The sequence below is a fragment of the Petaurus breviceps genome, unplaced genomic scaffold (assembly GCF_028583685.1).
Source record: "Petaurus breviceps papuanus isolate PSGF00001 unplaced genomic scaffold, PetGlider_PUasm1.0 175, whole genome shotgun sequence".
In the NCBI taxonomy this organism is placed as follows: Eukaryota; Metazoa; Chordata; class Mammalia; order Diprotodontia; family Petauridae; genus Petaurus; species Petaurus breviceps.
The window spans coordinates 27,358,211-27,375,525 of NW_027185764.1; the positions used below are offsets into that span (position 1 = coordinate 27,358,211).

A 17,315-nucleotide genomic window follows, 5' to 3' on the forward strand; every position below is an offset into this window, starting at 1 on the left:
CATCCGCGACCCGGCGCCGCCAGACTGACGTAGGGGGGCGTGGCCTAGAACGCGGGGGAGGGGAGGCGGAGTGGGCTGGGAGAGGATGGCGAAGGGAAGCTAGAGGAAGCTGGTAGGGGACTGAGGGCTTCCCCCTCGAAGGGCTTTCAAGTCCCTGGCCTCGGACCGAAAACGAGGGTCGACTTAGAGGAGAAGACAAATTGTCCAGTGGTTCGGAAGGTAAGATGGAAAACCCCGCTTTCCTAAGGTCAGGGGCCGCGGGGAAGGACTAGGAAGTGACGCATCAGCCACAACAAACGGGTCCGGGAGGCAGCGGCGGCGGCGGCGGCGGCGGGACGGGGCAGCAGGTGAAGGATGGCGGGCTCCCGGAGCACAGCAGGGCAGGGGAGGAGAGCCGGAAAGGAAAGGCCTATCGGAGGCTCAGTCCCATCCCTCGCGCCCCTGCCCCCTCCCTCCTCTGCCATCCTCCTACACCCTCGCACTCCTGCCATGCTCATGCCCCTCTCTCCCCTGCTGTTCTTCAGTCCTCCTCCAACCCTTGCCCCTTCCAGCTTCTCGAGCCCCAGCCCCCCTTCCTCTGCCATCCTCTTCCCCCATCCTCTACCCCCTCCCATCCCTCTGGCTTCTTCCAAGTCTCAGCTAAAACCCCCCTTTCTTCGAGAAGCCTTTCCCAGTCCTCCTTCATCTTAGATTATCTCTGAGACTATCCTCAGTTTGTCTTGTAGATTTCCTGTTTGTAACAGAGTTGCATGTAGGCACTTAATGCTGGTTGATTTGAATTGAAAAGAGCGATAGACATAAGTTCAAATCCTGATCACTTAACTAGATGTGTAACCGTGGGACAGCCACTTCACCGGACCAAACCCCAGTTTCCCTATCCATAAAATGAAGATGATAATACTTGCCTTGCCTACGGAAGAGATACACTATATAAATGTGAACTATTTCATACAGTGAGCATATAATTATTTCTATTGCTAATTCTTACTACTAAGACAGGCCATAATTCATCTATAGTACAGTATCCTAGGATCACAGATGTAGAACTTGAAAGGACCTCAGAGACCATGTAATTTATTTTCAAAAAGTATACTAACCTTGTTTCCTATTTATTTATCCTTTATGATCAATTTCAGCCAGAATTTGACCTTAGAAAACAATGTATAACCTTGACTAGGATTTCTGTGGCCATTGCTCTAAATCTAAGCCATTTTCCTTTTTTAATACAATTTTAACATTTCCTCCATCATAAAATTCTGCTCTCAAAATTTGTAGTATTTGTCTACACTAAATATAGGAAAATTAAACAAGATACTGCTTTTTCTCTCTGCTTCTCTTAAAACATTTTGTATTTTATTTTGTTTTATTTTTTTGTAATTTTAGCTGCAGTAAAGCATTTCAGTTGACTTTACATTAAAGTCGAGGAGGCAGTGCCAATTATGACATCCTAGTGTAAACAACTAAAGAAAAAAATTAAAATAATTTTAAAAGAGTTCATTTGTAAGATGCACACTTTGAACACTGGTTCTTATTAATTGAAGGTAATGAATTATCCTGATCTTTGTGAACAATCTTTTCTTCAGAATTTTGTTCCAGATCACCTTACTTGCCTCTTTCCCTAAAGATTCAAATTTGGGAGTTGTATTTATTCCTGATGTTGTAGTGATGTTGACTCATGCAAAGATATGAACTTGGTTATTCTTAGACAGCTTTATTGCCCATAGAAACTGACAACTGCTCAAGTTGTTAATACATTATAAGCATTGATGGTTGTTTCTCCCCTTGACAAGAATTTAAGCCATTTGAAGCCAGTGGTTATTGGCTTGAAATTAATTTTTACATGTGACTTAATAAATTTGAGTATAAAACAAGTAAATTAGTGATATTTTCTTTAATGACAAGCTGAATTAATATTACTTGTTTAATTGGAGCATACCAAAAATAAGAAATTTCAGGTCAAAGATTAAGTAAATTATATTTTTTATTTGTCTTGTTTTGTATGCTATTTGGCAGCAGTCAAGCATATCTATATAATACATTCAGGTTTTTGCATTTGGTTAAAATGACTTATTCAACATACTGCCTCTGATATTTGTGTTTCTGTGGTGCCCTGTGCTTAATAAATATTTGTTGAATCGAATAAACTTACCTCAAATGTTTAAATATTATTTTTCTTTATTATTGCAGATTTCTCTAATACCCAGATCCCAAGGATAGTCTAATCTTAACATTGAATCAAGTAGAAACCATGAAGAAACATTTTAAGGATTGCTATTAAAATTAAAACCATGGCCTTATCAGCAAATCTGGATGTGGGAGCCCAAATGATTGTGGAAGAATGCAACAACAGCTATAGTCTATCCAACATGACAGATATTAAAGCAGAGCACCCATTGGACCCAAATCCTGAAGAAGGCCCAGCCCAGAGTGGTGCAATGGGGATGAAATTCATTTTGCCAAATAGATTTGATATGAACGTATGCTCTAGATTTGTAAAGTCTTTAAATGAAGAAGATAGTAAAAATATTCAGGATCAAGTTAATTCCGACCTCGAGGTGGCATCTGTCCTATTTAAAGGTTGAAATTTATGGTATAAGTTGTTGCATTTGTTTTGTCTTTCCATTTCCATTGTGAAATTTGTTTTACGCACATATATATATACATATATATATATATATGTATATATGTATGTATGTATGTATGTATGCATATTTATGTGTTTAAGTATGTGTATATGTAAATGTGCGGACAAACACATGTGCATGTGTATGTGTGTGTGTGTGTGTGTGTGTGTTTAATGAGAAGGGGGTCCTGGGTCATCTTTTAATATCACTTTATTTCCTAGAACTATTCTGAAACCAATATTAAATTCATTAGGTCAGATATGAAAGGTTGTGTGTGTGTGTGCACATGTGTGCGTGTGTGTGCGCTTGTGCATGTGTGTGTTAATGCTACTTGTCAGGACCTTACATATTTTAATATTCTTTGCCAGATCTCCCTTTTAGTTACTTCCCTAGTGTTCCAAAATAGTAAATTAAAATAAAATCCTAATACTGTTTGTAGTTATTCACTAATACACCCTAGTCTGCAAATATTTAACTTGTATTAACTTAAGAATGCTGTATAAGTTGCTTGAATAATACAAATCTGGGGTGGCCAGGTAGCATAGCGAGTAAGAGCTCCGGCCCCAGTGTTGGGATGACCTAGGGATCGAATCTGGGCTCAAACACTTAACACCACACCCAGAAACACCTGGCCGTGTAACCTTGAGCAAGTTACTTAACCCCGATTGCTTAAAATAGTAATAATACAAATCTGCTTTTCCACTCATCATTTGATGCTTCTCAGAAATAAGAAAGTTAGGAAACTAGTCTTGCTAGTCATGAGCAAGATCATTTAGAACTTCTGTGAATACACACACACACATACACATACATGCCACTCAGTCATTTTCCATTGAATTAAAGATTCTGTGCTACCAAATTGATATGTAGTTGCTTATAATTTAAGTGCTTCATAATTTCTCAAGAAAAAAATTGCCGCTCCAATCACATACATGTTATAGAATATTGTTTTACCTATTGCTGAGGAATAGGTAATTAATTACTGTAATATAGTGGGTTAGGTAGTAAGATTCAGGATACAGTGAAATCATCTCCGTGGATCTGGCAAGGGGTTTTCATTCTTTTTTAAAAGACCGTAATTGCTAAAATTAAAATAGCATTTTGACTCATCTCCCAACTTTATGTTGAAAGATGTTTGAAAATAACTCATAGCTTGGGTAGTGGATAGAAGGCTAGCCTCAGAGTTAGGAGCATACCTGGATTCAGGTACCACCTCTGACATAGTAGCCCTGTGACCCTGAAAAAGTCACCCAACTTCTCAGTACTTCAGGCAGCTAAGACTTAAAACTTAATAAATGTTTTTAATTCATCTGTCATTCCTTTTGAATGATTTGTTCTCTCTCCCACCCTCTACCTCCTCCAAAAAAAGACTGTTAAAGAACAAGTTACTGGTAGGAAAATGAAAAATTTTGAATAGGCACATATGTTTATATATTTATTTGTGTATATACTTATATATACAAATATTGTATATAGTGATATATTGACTCACTAATAAAGCAGCTTCATAAATTTAACTTTGAAATAATATCAAAATGCTTTTATGTACTCTGTTATATTTAACATTTGTTTGGTCATTTAATTTAAAATAGTTATGATTCATCTTTGTGACCAAGGATATTTCTTTTTTTCTTCTGTTAGGGAAAAGTTGACATCAGAACAATAATAATTTTTTAGAAACCTTTGGGGTTACTAACTGGGATTCAAATGAATCCATTTAAGTATGCATCAGCTTTTTCAAGTCAGTAATTTAATATATACACAAGAATCTATATGTTTGTATGTGTGTATACGTTTTATTTATATACATGTGTGTGATTTTATTTCTACATGTATATATACAGATACATTTATATGTATGTATGCAAGCATATGTCTTTGTATAAGCGATACTTTTTGGGAGTAAGGGTTGTTCGGGACCTATGATTTCATCACTTTGAAAAACTCTTAGCATGAAAATTCCTTTCAGCAATGCAAATGAACAGTGTACAGTTTTATAAAATTACTTGGGGCACTGAGAAGTTAAACAGTTTGTTCTTGGTCACATAGCAACTGTCAGAGAGAGGTCTTCAGCCCAGCTCTTCCTGAATCCAGGAAAACTACCCATTTTATCTAATGAGGCCTGCATTCATGGAATAATAGAAATTACTGAATTCCTTTGTAGTTAAATAAGTCTATTCCTATGAAGTTTTCATTGTGATGGGTTGAAGAAATAAATATATGTTTTGATAATAAATAATTTGTGTATAAAACAGGAAGTTGAATTTTTTTTATCCATTTAAGTAATCAAGCTACTAGTATCAGTTGAATGTCTATTGTTATAAACTCACTGCTGTTGAAAGACTTTTTTCATCTGTTTTAACCTGTTTGATTTAGCTGAATGCAATATCCATACATCCCCTTCTCCTGGGATTCAAGTAAGGCATGTCTACACTCCTTCAACAACTAAACATTTTTCACCCATAAAACAGTCAACTACTTTAACAAACAAACACAGAGGAAATGAGGTTTCGACGACCCCTCTGCTAGTGAATTGTAAGTATTTCTCAATGGTATATTTATCTAGTAAAGCAATTTCACAAATTTAACTTTGAAGTAATATCAAATATATTTGATTGCGGAGGTGATAGGGATGGATCTATGGGGCAAAAATTGCTATTTTTTAGGAAGATCACTTTGGCAGCTCTGGGGAGGATTGATTATGCTGAGGAGAGATGTGTGGCAGGGAGACCAGTCAGCAAACTGTTGTAATAATCCAGTCCAAGGTGGGAGGCCTTGGTTCAGAGCCTGAACTCGGGCGATGACAGAATCAGAAGAGGAAGTGGCATATGTGATAGGTGATACAAAGGTTAAATGAATATGGGAGGCGAGAGCTAATGAGGAATTAAGGATGACACCTAGGATGTGAACCTGGGTGACTGGATAGTGGTACCCTCAACAGAGGGTTTTGGAAGGTGAGGAATCTTTGAGGAGAAAGATAACTAGTTTGGGACATGTTAAGTTCAAGATGGCTACAGGATGTATGGTTCAAGATATCTAAAAGGCAGCTGGAGATACAAACTAGAGGTCAGCAGAGAGGTAAAGACTGGAAAAAGAAACTTCAGAATCAATCGCATAAAGATTATAATAGAATCCATGGAAGCTGATAAATTCACTAAGTGAAGTAGTATAGAGGGAAAAGAAAAGAGGGCCATAGCAGACCCTTTTGGGACACCCACAGTTAATGGATATGTCCTGGATGATGATATAACAAGGAAGTCTGAAAAGGAGTATCATGAAAACCTAGAGAGGAGAGAATATCAGGTATAAAGTATTTAGAATAACCAGGTAATGCATTTCTTGAAAAATATGGACCAGTTAACAGAAGGTTGCTATAGTTCAAATATTCTTATTGTAACTTTGATTACAGAATTGAACTCATCAATTTCAAATGATAAACTTCCAAATTCATCTGATTAAGAGATAAAGTAATATAAGATCACCCAGGGGAAATAAAATGGCAGAACCTTGAAATAAAGAGATAGGAAAGTTTGTATCGTATTCCATACAGTAGCCACAAAGCAGACACTTTGTATTGTTGTTACAGAGGAAGACTTTAAATTGTATCCTGAGTCACCTTTGGGTGTATATTTCAATAATGCCACTTAGCTAATGTCAAAGTAACTTTACATTGCAAATTAAATACTATCTCTGTAGTATACGCAGTGTAGTATTTGGTTTTATAGGTCAGGAAAATAAAAATGAGAACTGAAGGAAAATATATTTGTCATGTACCTATGACACATTTCATACTGTTGTTTCAGCCTTATCTGTTCACCAATTGGCTGCTCAGGGAGAAATGCTCTATTTGGCCACTCGTATTGAACAAGGTGAGATAACTAAGTAGTCTGTTTAATCACATTATTCACTTAGAAGGAATAATTAATATTTATAATTGTATATTAGAGAAGTCCCTTTGAATAGGATTGGCTTTACATAGTAATCTCCACTGACGTTATTGAAAACACTAGATCGGGCAGCCAGGTGGCTCAGCGAGTAAGAGCACGGGCTCCAGTGTCAGGATGACCTGGAGATCGAATCCCGGGCTCAGACACTTAGCACCCACCCAGAAACACCTGGCCATGTAACCTTGAGCAAGTTACTTAACCCCAATTGCTTAGGGGCGGCCAGGTGGCTCAGCGAGTAAGAGCACCGGCTCCAGTGTCGGGATGACCTGGAGATCGAATCCCGGGCTCAGACGCTCAGCACCACACCCAGAAATAACTGGCCATGTAACCTTGAGCAAGTTACTTAACCCTGATTGCTTAAAAAAAAAAGAAAAAGAAAAGAAAAGAAAAGAAAACACTAGATCTCGATCCATGACATGGATTTAGAGAAAAGACATTATGTACTTTAACTTTACCATTACATTCTATGTTGCTAGGCCACGAAAATGAAGGTGAAAATCAGTAGAGTTCTGCACAGCTAACAGATTAGGGGGTAAGCAGATTGGAGGGCGGGGTGGTGAATGGGGGGGGTGGCTTCAAGGTGGGTTTCCAATATACTGTTCTAAATTTTTCACTATGCGTTTGTATTGTGCTATCTTAATAAATTGCAAGAATGGGAAAAATTTTTAAAGTTATTTAACATGGAGCCTGTAACAAAATAACTCCCCTCCTAAAATAGTCTCATTTTTTATCTAGTATTTTATAATCTATCTAGTATTTCTATTTTTTTTAAGTATTTGTGGCATGTGAGCAAAGCCAGCTGTACACTGGACATATTTTAATGCATTCAAATGGTTTTCAAGATGATTTTGTGGATCAGATTTGAGCTTAAAATAGAAATCCTCACTTATATTACCCTTTTAGAATGGCAGGACTTTTGTAACAAATAGTGCCATATTATTTAAGTGGTACAGATGATAACCCATCTACATACTGTCTTATCCTCTGTGATTGTTGTCCATGTCCTCCAATAAGTAATGATAACTGACATTTATATAGCACCCACTTTATTATTATATTTAGTAAATCTTCCATAGAGTATCTATAAAAATCCAGACCTTTCTCCAGGTCTTAACATTGCATGAATACCAAGGCCACACTTATACTGTCTGTTATTCCTTGATCTTCATTATATGACCAGCTCACCACTTTTCCTTATCATATGTTTTCTGAATGATATCTTTTGTCACTTCTTGATTCAACTTATGAAACAAAGAGTGACAAATATAAAGCAATTGTGTTAAGACGGTGAAATTATTTTTCTTTTGAACAGAAAATGTAATCAACCACACAGATGAAGAAGGATTTACTCCTCTAATGTGGGCCGCTGCTCATGGGCAAATAGCAGTAGTAGAGTTTCTGCTTCAGAATGTAAGGAAATTTTTTTTTGCAAATTTTATTTTATATTAGTAACTTTCAGATTAAATCATCAGTAATTATTAAATGTTTATTATGTATCCCAAACTGTGCTTAGTCCATGGGTATGGAGAAAAAAAAAGTAAGACATCATCCCTGACCTCAGGGAGCTTGCAGTCTAGTCAAGGGGTCCACACCAATACATATGATAATAAAGAATCATAATATCCCAATCCAGCCACCTGTATGAACAGCAGTCCCCTCTACAAGAACACTGACAAATGCTTGTCGCCTCTCCTTGCAGCACTCCAGTAGTGGAGAACCCACCAGCTCTTAAAAGCAACTTATTTTACTTTGCTCTAGTTTTAGGAAGTTTTTCTTGCCTCTACATGTAAAAAATGTAACAGAGTTGAAGGAAGGGAGAGTTTTGTATAAGCTGGAAAAGGTAATAGAATGATAAAGGTGATAGAATTGCATCCTGTTTAGCTAAACCTTACAAATTTTTCGATAATGATGAGCAGACTCTCGAGGGTGGGTAAGATGTAGGTGGGCAGATGGAAGGAGGAAGGAGTATTACAAACAGAGGGGAAAAACGTAAATGTATAAGATTCTCTTATGAGTACAAAAAGCATATATACTGTAATTTCACTAAAGTAAAGAAAATGCCTGTTATTATTTGTCATCCTTTTTACTATTACTGATAATAAGTAATAATGACAGTAACAATCAGGACTTAAAAGTTTTTGATGGAACTTAAAAAGGCATTTTATCCATTTTTTTCTTATAGGGTGCAGATCCACAGATTTTGGGGAAAGGACGAGAAAGTGCCCTGTCATTGGCCTCCAGTAAAGGATACACAGACATTGTCAAAATGCTGCTCGACTGTGGAGTAGATGTTAATGAATATGATTGGGTAAGTTGGGTAAGACAAGTTGTCGCCTTTGACTTTCAGGCTGTGGGCATGTTATGTAACTTATATTTCACTTTCCTCTTCCTTGGAAGTCTTATGGAATCATATCATTTTTGATAATTATTTGATGTTTATTAATAGTGATAACAGTAATTGGAACGTTAGACTTTATAAGTTATAGACTTCCTCTTCAGTCTGAGACCCGTTGCTTTTACCAAACACTGAAATTTATTTGTCTTTGCATATTAATTTTATTTAAACTTTGGAGGGTCATTGAAAGTAATTTAAATTATTTTAAATTGCTTTTAGGTTCCTAAATTTTATTGACCCTTTTCAGATCAACAGTTTTTGAAAGATATTTCTAAAGTAATATCAGATGGCTCTAGGTTGACTTTTTTCCCTTTCCTTTTTTACTCAGAATGGAGGAACACCATTACTTTATGCTGTGCATGGAAATCATGTGAAATGTGTAAAAATTCTGCTAGGTAAGTCAAATAAAAATCAGAACTAGTGAGAAATTACCACATGTGAAATTAACTTTCTTTTTTTCCTTTTTCACAAATTATTATTTAGAAAATGGAGCAGACCCAACTATTGAAACAGATTCTGGATATAATTCTATGGATTTATCTGTTGCTTTGGGCTATAGAGGTGGTAAGTATACTTTAGAATTCCATCCGATTTGACTAAACCTTATAAGTTTTGCAATAAAAACCATCATACCAATATTTATTCTGCCTAAATTCTAGAAGATTTTGTCATAAAACACCCAACTTCTGGCATAAACTCTGACTTGAATAAGTATGATTTACTATTAAATGTCTTTATAGAAATATTAGAAAAAATAAGAGTATAGAGAAAAGAAATCTATACATTTTCAGTTCATGTTACTCTTTTTCCAGCTTAAGTTTCTTAGCAGATAAGAGTATGTAAGTGCCTCTTTATTTACAAGGTGCTTTTAGCATTTCATGCACAAATTGTATTTAAAAATATTTTATAATTTTATTTTCATCATTCCTTATAATGCCTTTGTTAGTCAGAATGGCTGTCTCAGTTTTGCAAAGGTGATTATTGGTGTGAATATAGATTGTACTTTTCTTGAAAATTTAACCTATACGAAAACTGAATGTCACTTGTAACAGGTTATATAAGTATACACTGAAAAATTCTTTTTCCTTTAAAAGTTGTTCTTATTTTAGAGGCATGGTCTGTAGATCAGTATTGTGGTAACAAGCACAAAAAGTCCAGGAGCCTTGCTGTGTCACATAGTCAAAGTCAGGCTTGGGTTTCAAATGCCTAGTTTCCTTATCTACCAAGCTGTATACTTCGGACAGTGCACTGCTGCTTGGAAACCAGTGTTTTCAGGGACGAGGTCATATGTCTTAAGTGTGATACAGCCTGTTTACAGTTACAGTGATCCTGATTGTTTCTTTATTTTAGTTCAACAGGTTATTGAGGCACATTTGTTGAGGCTTCTACAAAATATCAAGGAATAGACTTGTGGTCAACAGGAAATGTTCTGTAAAAAACATTTGCTTTTTTTTTTTTTTTTAGTCCCAATAAGTGACAAAGACTTGTTTACTTTTAAAAACTTTACCTCAGTCACAATATTTACGGATTTTTAGTAAATTTTAATAAATTTCCCTCTAAGTAATTCACTGGGTTATAGTAGGCTTGGTATGGATGTTTTCTTTGTAAATGTATTTTACTGTATATTTAAAAATGTAAATTAATGTTCTGTTGCATGTAAACATTTGTAGTCAACATAGTTACATAAGTCTTCATATCAAGTGTAGTAGTTTTACATTTCCAGAATTTATTCAAACCAGTCCTCTCTTCCCCCTTGCATTTACCTATTGACTTTATATGGAATCTAGGTAAATTTCCATAGAAAACCAATTTTGTTGTTAACGTTTTTTAAAAGTGCACAAAGTGTGATTGTTTACAGAATGCTGTTCACTTATAAATAACTTGTCTGTTTGCATAGCTGTCCTTAAAAATTTAAGATATATTTTGAAATTTCTTTAGGGTTTCAGTTTAAATTGTTTTATTAGTGATTTTAAAATATTTATAAACATTCTTGTTTTAGATGAACAGGAATATAATTAAGGTAAATTTAATATATACTTTCTAATATGCAAATGGATCTTGAATCTTATCAATCTGAATGTTTACTCCAGTAATGCAAATTGCAGTCTCTCCCTGTCTGCTCTGTAACTCTTGTGTATGTCCTCCCATAAGTTGATTTGGGGATCCACCCAGTGTGCTGAAGTCTTTCCTCATTTTTCCTGACATCCTGAGCATATCATTGGAGCACTCAGGCTCTCTGCCTGCCACCCTTTGTCCTTGCCATGTGACTCTCTCATCTCCTCTTCTGTCATACATTTCTCCAGTGACAGCTTTCATTCCTGTTCATCATAGGTCCTCACGGCAGCCCGCTCACTCCCACTGTGCGCCTCTCCATGGCTCTCTCTGTGATACCATCTTTGCTTCTACAGAGACTTTTGTTCCTTTTCTCCCAACCTTAAGATAGCACTCTTAGCATATTGATCTTAAAAACATGAACCTTTGTTTCTGAAGAAAGCTTGGGAGCTTTCCAATTCACTGAAGGCTGTGCATCCCTGCTCTCTTCCTCCTGCTTGATTCTGGGCCTGGCTTCTCCCTTGTACTCTCTGTTTCATATGGACATACAGATGGACAGATTCTATATAATGCACATATTATGTATGACATGAAGTTGGGTGAACAATAGATACTCTCTGTCCACTCTTCAATGGTTAAGCATCTCTTCAAGGAGGCTCCACTGTGTTCCAGAACTTGATGCAGCCAGCATAATGTCATCCACAGCAGGGGCATCCAGAACACCTCAGCATCCACAGGGAACCACCCTCCAACTCAGGATCCAAACTGTATCTTCCTCCTTACAGTCAGTGATGGACATCTCTGGCAAGCACATGGCTTCCTGTTTTATGTCTCACCCAGTGTTTGTGATCCTTGAGTTAGGATTACTAAATAATGTTGTTTCTCATCACACTTTTCAAGGAATCTTGAATGGTTGTGATGTCTAGATCAAAGATACCTTGCTGGAAGAGATTTTAAAATAGAATGTTGTTCTACCAAATCAAAAGCTTATTTTTTTTTTTGTAATTAATAGTAAGCACAAGGGTGTTTTGTATCCTCTACATCTTTCAATCAGTTATAAAATGGTAACAGTGTGGTCCACAGTAGATATGTCTGGAGAAAGCATGCCTGTTCTCTGTAAATACTCTAATTGAGTATGCCTTTGATGTGTATATAGATGAGTCTCGTAAAGATTTTACGTAATAGAAAACATAGATAGTGTATAGTATTGGGCCTTGAGCCAGGAAGATCTGAGTTCAGATCTGGCCTGGGCATGCCACCATCTCTTAGCCTCAGTTTCCTCGTGTGTAATGTTGGGGATAATAGCACCTACCTCACAGGGTTGTTGTGGGGATCAAATGAGATATCGTGTAAAGTGGTTTGCAAAACTTAAAAGCACTATGTAAATATTACCTATTAGTAATTATTGATGTTTTCCAAGTTTCCCCTTTTTTCTATATCAGTAAGGTCTGAGATTTTTTTTCACACACTTTTGGTATATTGCCTTCATCACTTACCTTGTGTGAACCAATCCCTCAACAACACCCTCAGAGTTGTGTCACTCTTTCCTCTGTGTTCTTTTGGTCCAGCCCGCTTGTTTTTCCTGTCTTTGTTGTCTTCAATGCCATCTCTGAAATAAGCACATCTGAGACTGTAATGTTAGGGACCAAATATAGTGGTTCCCCTTCTCACAGGTAAAAAATAGAAAAAAAAAAAAACAGCCTTACTTTTTTCTTCTATTTGTTTGTATACATTCATTTTCATCCTTAAATACCAGGGGGAATCTTTGCTTAATTTGATCTACAGAGAAGTTGGGTCTTGCAGTTTTTTTAAAGTGCACAGATGGCAATTGTTTACAGAATGCTATTCAATTATAACTTTAAACTGGTTTCACCCTTTGTTGTTTCTGCCTGCTTTTTGAGGTGATATTGCTCATAGTCATCCATCATAAGAGTTTTCAAATGACTTTATAGTCTTAACCTAGTTTTGCCTGTCACCACCATATCTCTTGTCACTCGGCAAGTAAATGTCTACAGACTAAGGTGCTTTGTTAGTTTTTTTGGTCTGCTTGATTTACATCAATTAAACTGTAAAATCGTTATGATCAGCATTGATGTCCTTTCTGCTTTCTAGTACTCATTTTTCATTATCAACTACTTCTTTAGATGATTTAGGATTAAGTTGTTTCAATTGAATTCAATATAATTTTCTCATTCGCCCTAGGTTTTCCTAATTTGTACTTTGCTCTAACAATTCAGTGACTTAACTGTACCCAGATGTCCATTTATCTTCCCATCAATAGCAAGTTTAAAATGAAACGAATTTTATTTTTGTGATGTTATTCAGTGTTCACCATACCCAGTGCCTACCAATTGCCTTTTTGAAAAAGTGTTCACAATGTAAAATGTGCAGCTGCTGTGTAGTCTGCAAGTGTTCAGTCTCTTCCTACCCATATTTTCTCATTTATTTTCTACCATTCTCACCTATTCCTACTTTGCTATAAAGTCAGTGAGCATGGCAAAAGCAGCATCTATCTATTAAGGCCCTGCCACATAGACTGCATTAGTTCTAAAAACAAGTCGTGTAACCTGGGCTGAATTTTTCATTAAAAGAGAGGGGAGCTGTCCCTGAGACTTGATTAGGCCAGTAAGACTTGAGCTATTGGCACAGCTTCTTACTTGATTAAGGCACAGAAAGGAGAGCCAAGGCCCTTCAGACTTGTTGGATATTCCACTGTCATGAGAGTCAACCCACCCTTTTGACTAGGTTTTTCATATGGAAAAGAAGTAGGATATATCTGCCTAAATCAACACTATGTCCTTGCTGAATAATCTCATCATGCTGGCTAAGTAAACTTTTGTAAACTGTCAGCAGCTTTATGAGTGTCTCATTTAATCCATTCCCAAGCCTGAACCACTAGACTTGCCATTTAGGCCTGGCCCACAACATAACTATTAAACTTGTGGTGATTTAATTTGGAAGGTCTTACAAAATTTTTTGTAAAGTTCCTTTTTTTTTCATCCTCTGCATTCAATGTTGGTGTGTAAGTTACGGTTATTTTTGTGGTGCTCTTTTTGCAAATAATCACAAACGCTGCAATACTAGACAACCAAGTGTCCAGCGAAGTAATGTTTCTTGTCCTTGCATATATGAGTAAACCAACTATGACAGCTCTTCTTGGTTTTCACTGAGTCATCTTTCATTTTTGTTGCAACTTCCTTCTTTGGGTTTCTTTTATAGTAAAACTGTCAACGTTGATATAAATCAGCTCCTTCGGCAATAAATCCACTGCATCAGCCACTGGTCAAGGACCTTATATTTGGAGCACCAGCAGTTAAAATGTATAGACTGTCTAAAAAAACTGATTCTTAGCACTTTCTGCCTACAGCCCTAACATTGGAGAAGTGGAAGGAGACTGCATAGCACTGGGGACTGTTTTCTAATTAGTTTTCCAAGGTCAGAGGACTTCTCCCCAAATGGTCATCGTACTGGTTCCTTCTTCACAAGTAGCTAGGTTGATCCTCAGAGAACTGTTCCAGTCTGTAGCCATTACCATACTCAAAGACCTTTCCAGTGTAATAGAAGTGTCCAGAGCTCGTGCTCAACTGGAATGCTTTCAAGGAGTCACTAAACAGAGCTCTGGGGAAATTAATATATAAATCAGTAAGGCTTGTTGACATAGAACATCCAACAGTGTTCTCCAACTCATTATACCGTGGTGACAGAATTCTCTCTAAGGGAAAAAAATGTGTGAGAGATTAATTCTCTCAGACATAGTGCAAATGTAATCATCCAAATCTAGTGAAGAGAGCAAGAGATGAAGAGGTTGACTCGACACTTGGGACTGTCATGTAGGTCATTTGGCCTGTACCTCAAATTCTTCATATGTCACACAGCTAATCAGAGCTACCTCTCCCTATATTCAAGTTACTATGAGGATACCCTTCTGAAAAATGAAGTGGGGTATACTTTGATTCTTTAAATACCCAGGGTTTCATCCATGTAGATAGAGGTAATCTTTTCCTGTGTATATTCGCAACACCTTGACTTTCTTAGACGGTTTTGTGAGTTGCTGTCACCAAAAAAGTTAAACACAACTTGGTAATGAGCTCCTATAAACTGAACTTGGGGACATGAAAACCTGAGTTCAAGTTATGCCTTATACACTATGACCCTCGGTGGGTCATTTAACTTCAAAGCCTCAGCTTTCCTCATCTGGAAAATAGGGGTGATGCTAACATCTACCTTAAAGCGTTATTGGGATCAAGTGAGGTAACATATAAAGTGCTTTGGAAACAAAGTGCTTATATACATGCTAGCTATATGTATGTACTCAAAGCCTTTTCATGGCAGAAGAATCTGCTAGAGCTTGACTTAGTAGACACTCTTCAAACACTCAGGGTTACCACCCCAACCCCATGAAGCAACAGAATAGGACTTTTGTGAAAGAAGGTAATCTAGGGAAACTTCAGAAGTGAAAATGATAATATCTTTCCTTCATCTTTAAAGATGCTGCTGCTGACCCACTGTCAAGAGAGGGGATGCTTTGAGTTCAGTGGTAGCAGTGGGGGGTTTATGTAAAAGGGCCCATAATTATTGGGTAATTGTCTATATTAATGGTGTGTAGTATCTGGTAAAGCCATGACCCTGACCTTATTACTGCCACAGTCTCATCATGAAGTTAAACAGTTATGGGGAAAAGTGCAATGCAAATTTAGGATATTGAAAATAACAGCTGTGGGGTGGCTAGGTGGTACAATGAATAGAGTATGGGCCCTGGAGTCAGGAGGACCTGAGTTCAAATCTAGCCTCAGACACTTAACACAAAACGAGCCGTGTGACCTTGGGCAATTCACTTAACTCCAATTGTCCTACCTCCCCCCCCCCCTCCAAAATACAAAGAAAAGGACAGCTGAAATGTATTGCTTTAGGGGCAGCTAGAAGGTGAAGTGGATAGAGTATTGGGCCTGAAGTCAGGAAGACTCATCTTCCTGAGTTCAAATCTGGCCTCAGATATTTACTGACTGTATGCTCATAGACAAGTCACTTACCCCAAGTTTCCTCATCTGTAAGATAAGCTGGAGAAGGAAATGGCAAATTGCTCCAATATCTTTGGCAAGAAAACCCCAAATGGAGTCACAGTCCAAAAGGATGGAACACACACACACACACACACCTCTGAGGTGTTATCCCCGTTTTATGAGGATTAGATGAGGATTTTGATGCTGAGAGGTTGTAATGGCTTTGGTCACACATTAGGACAGAGGCAGAACTCAAACCCAGATCTTCCTGACTCAGTGCCCAGGATGCTCTCCACAATGCTCTGCGCTCTATCCTCTGTACCATCTACTGAGGCAGTAGATGGTACAGAGGATAGAGCGCTGGGCCAGGAGTCAGGAAGACTAGTTCAAATCTGGCCTGACTCATTAGCTGTGTGACCCTGGGCAAGTCACTTAGCCATGTTTGCCTCAGTTTTCTCAAACATAAAATGGGATAATAGCAAGCATCTACCTCCCAGCTTTGTTGTGAGGTCATCAGTCAGCAGGGATTTTGCAGGAATTTTGGAATGAAGGTAGGTCTAGGTAGATGAGGGACACTATACAGAGGACAGTGTAAAGGCATTCCATGTTTGGGGAACAAGGAGCAGAAAGGGGATGTTAGAGAAAGTTTTGTAAAGGGAAAGGGAAGAACAAAGATATCACTCTCTTGTGGTTTGGTTACTTTTTTAAAGGTCATCCATAAAATCCCTTCAAAAACCATCATTGGTGTTCTAATACCTCCCAGGTGATGTTTCTCACAAGCCTTTAAACCAAAGGATGACTTTTTCCCTAATTTTGATCAGGTGGAAGTTCAGTGTCTGGAATTTTGTATTGTCTCCTACTTACTCTAGCTTAGAGCCCTTTTATCAGTTAGGCAAGATTCCCTAAAAGTCAATTCACTAGATAGAAAAACTACACTGTCAGACTATTTTATTTGTTTTTAGTAGTATTTTTTTAACTGATTCGGTTTAAAAATTCACCTTCAATTCACTTCATGCTGTAGGCTATATTGTTGGATCATATAAAGTTTCACAGTTAACATGTGTAAGAGAATAGCAATGAGGGTGCCTACAGGGAAGCAGGACAAATGCAATGCCACTCCATCACTCCAGTCTTGCTAAGTTAAGCTCTTAGGTTGATTTGCATGCACCTAAATTAGCAACCACAGACATAGTTGGAATTAAAAGGAATGTACTCATCCCAAATCAAATAACAGACTGAATTCTAGGAGCAGCCATTCAAAAGCAGAAGCATAACATAAATACTAAAGAGACACACT

The 17,315-nt window shown here is 37.3% G+C and overlaps 1 protein-coding gene across 4 annotated transcripts; it reads left to right on the forward strand.

Annotated features, from left to right (window-relative positions):
• The first annotated feature begins 30 nt into the window (after positions 1-30).
• ANKRA2 (ankyrin repeat family A member 2) lies at positions 31-11,713 on the forward strand. Of its 4 annotated transcripts, none has more exons than XM_069084958.1 (9): positions 31-219; positions 2,188-2,577; positions 5,001-5,159; positions 6,428-6,493; positions 7,884-7,981; positions 8,754-8,879; positions 9,295-9,361; positions 9,450-9,530; positions 11,298-11,707. In XM_069084958.1, exons 2-9 carry the CDS (start codon positions 2,289-2,291, stop codon positions 11,402-11,404), a joined length of 993 nt encoding a protein of 330 aa, XP_068941059.1. In that variant the 5' UTR covers positions 31-219; positions 2,188-2,288; the 3' UTR covers positions 11,405-11,707. The 4 variants fall into 4 exon arrangements, with proteins under 4 accessions (XP_068941059.1, XP_068941061.1, XP_068941060.1 ...); XM_069084960.1 differs by lacking the exon at positions 11,298-11,707 and adding an exon at positions 10,317-10,427 and having other exon boundaries at positions 32-219; XM_069084959.1 differs by lacking the exon at positions 31-219 and adding an exon at positions 266-347.
• The last annotated feature ends 5,602 nt before the right edge of the window (positions 11,714-17,315 follow it).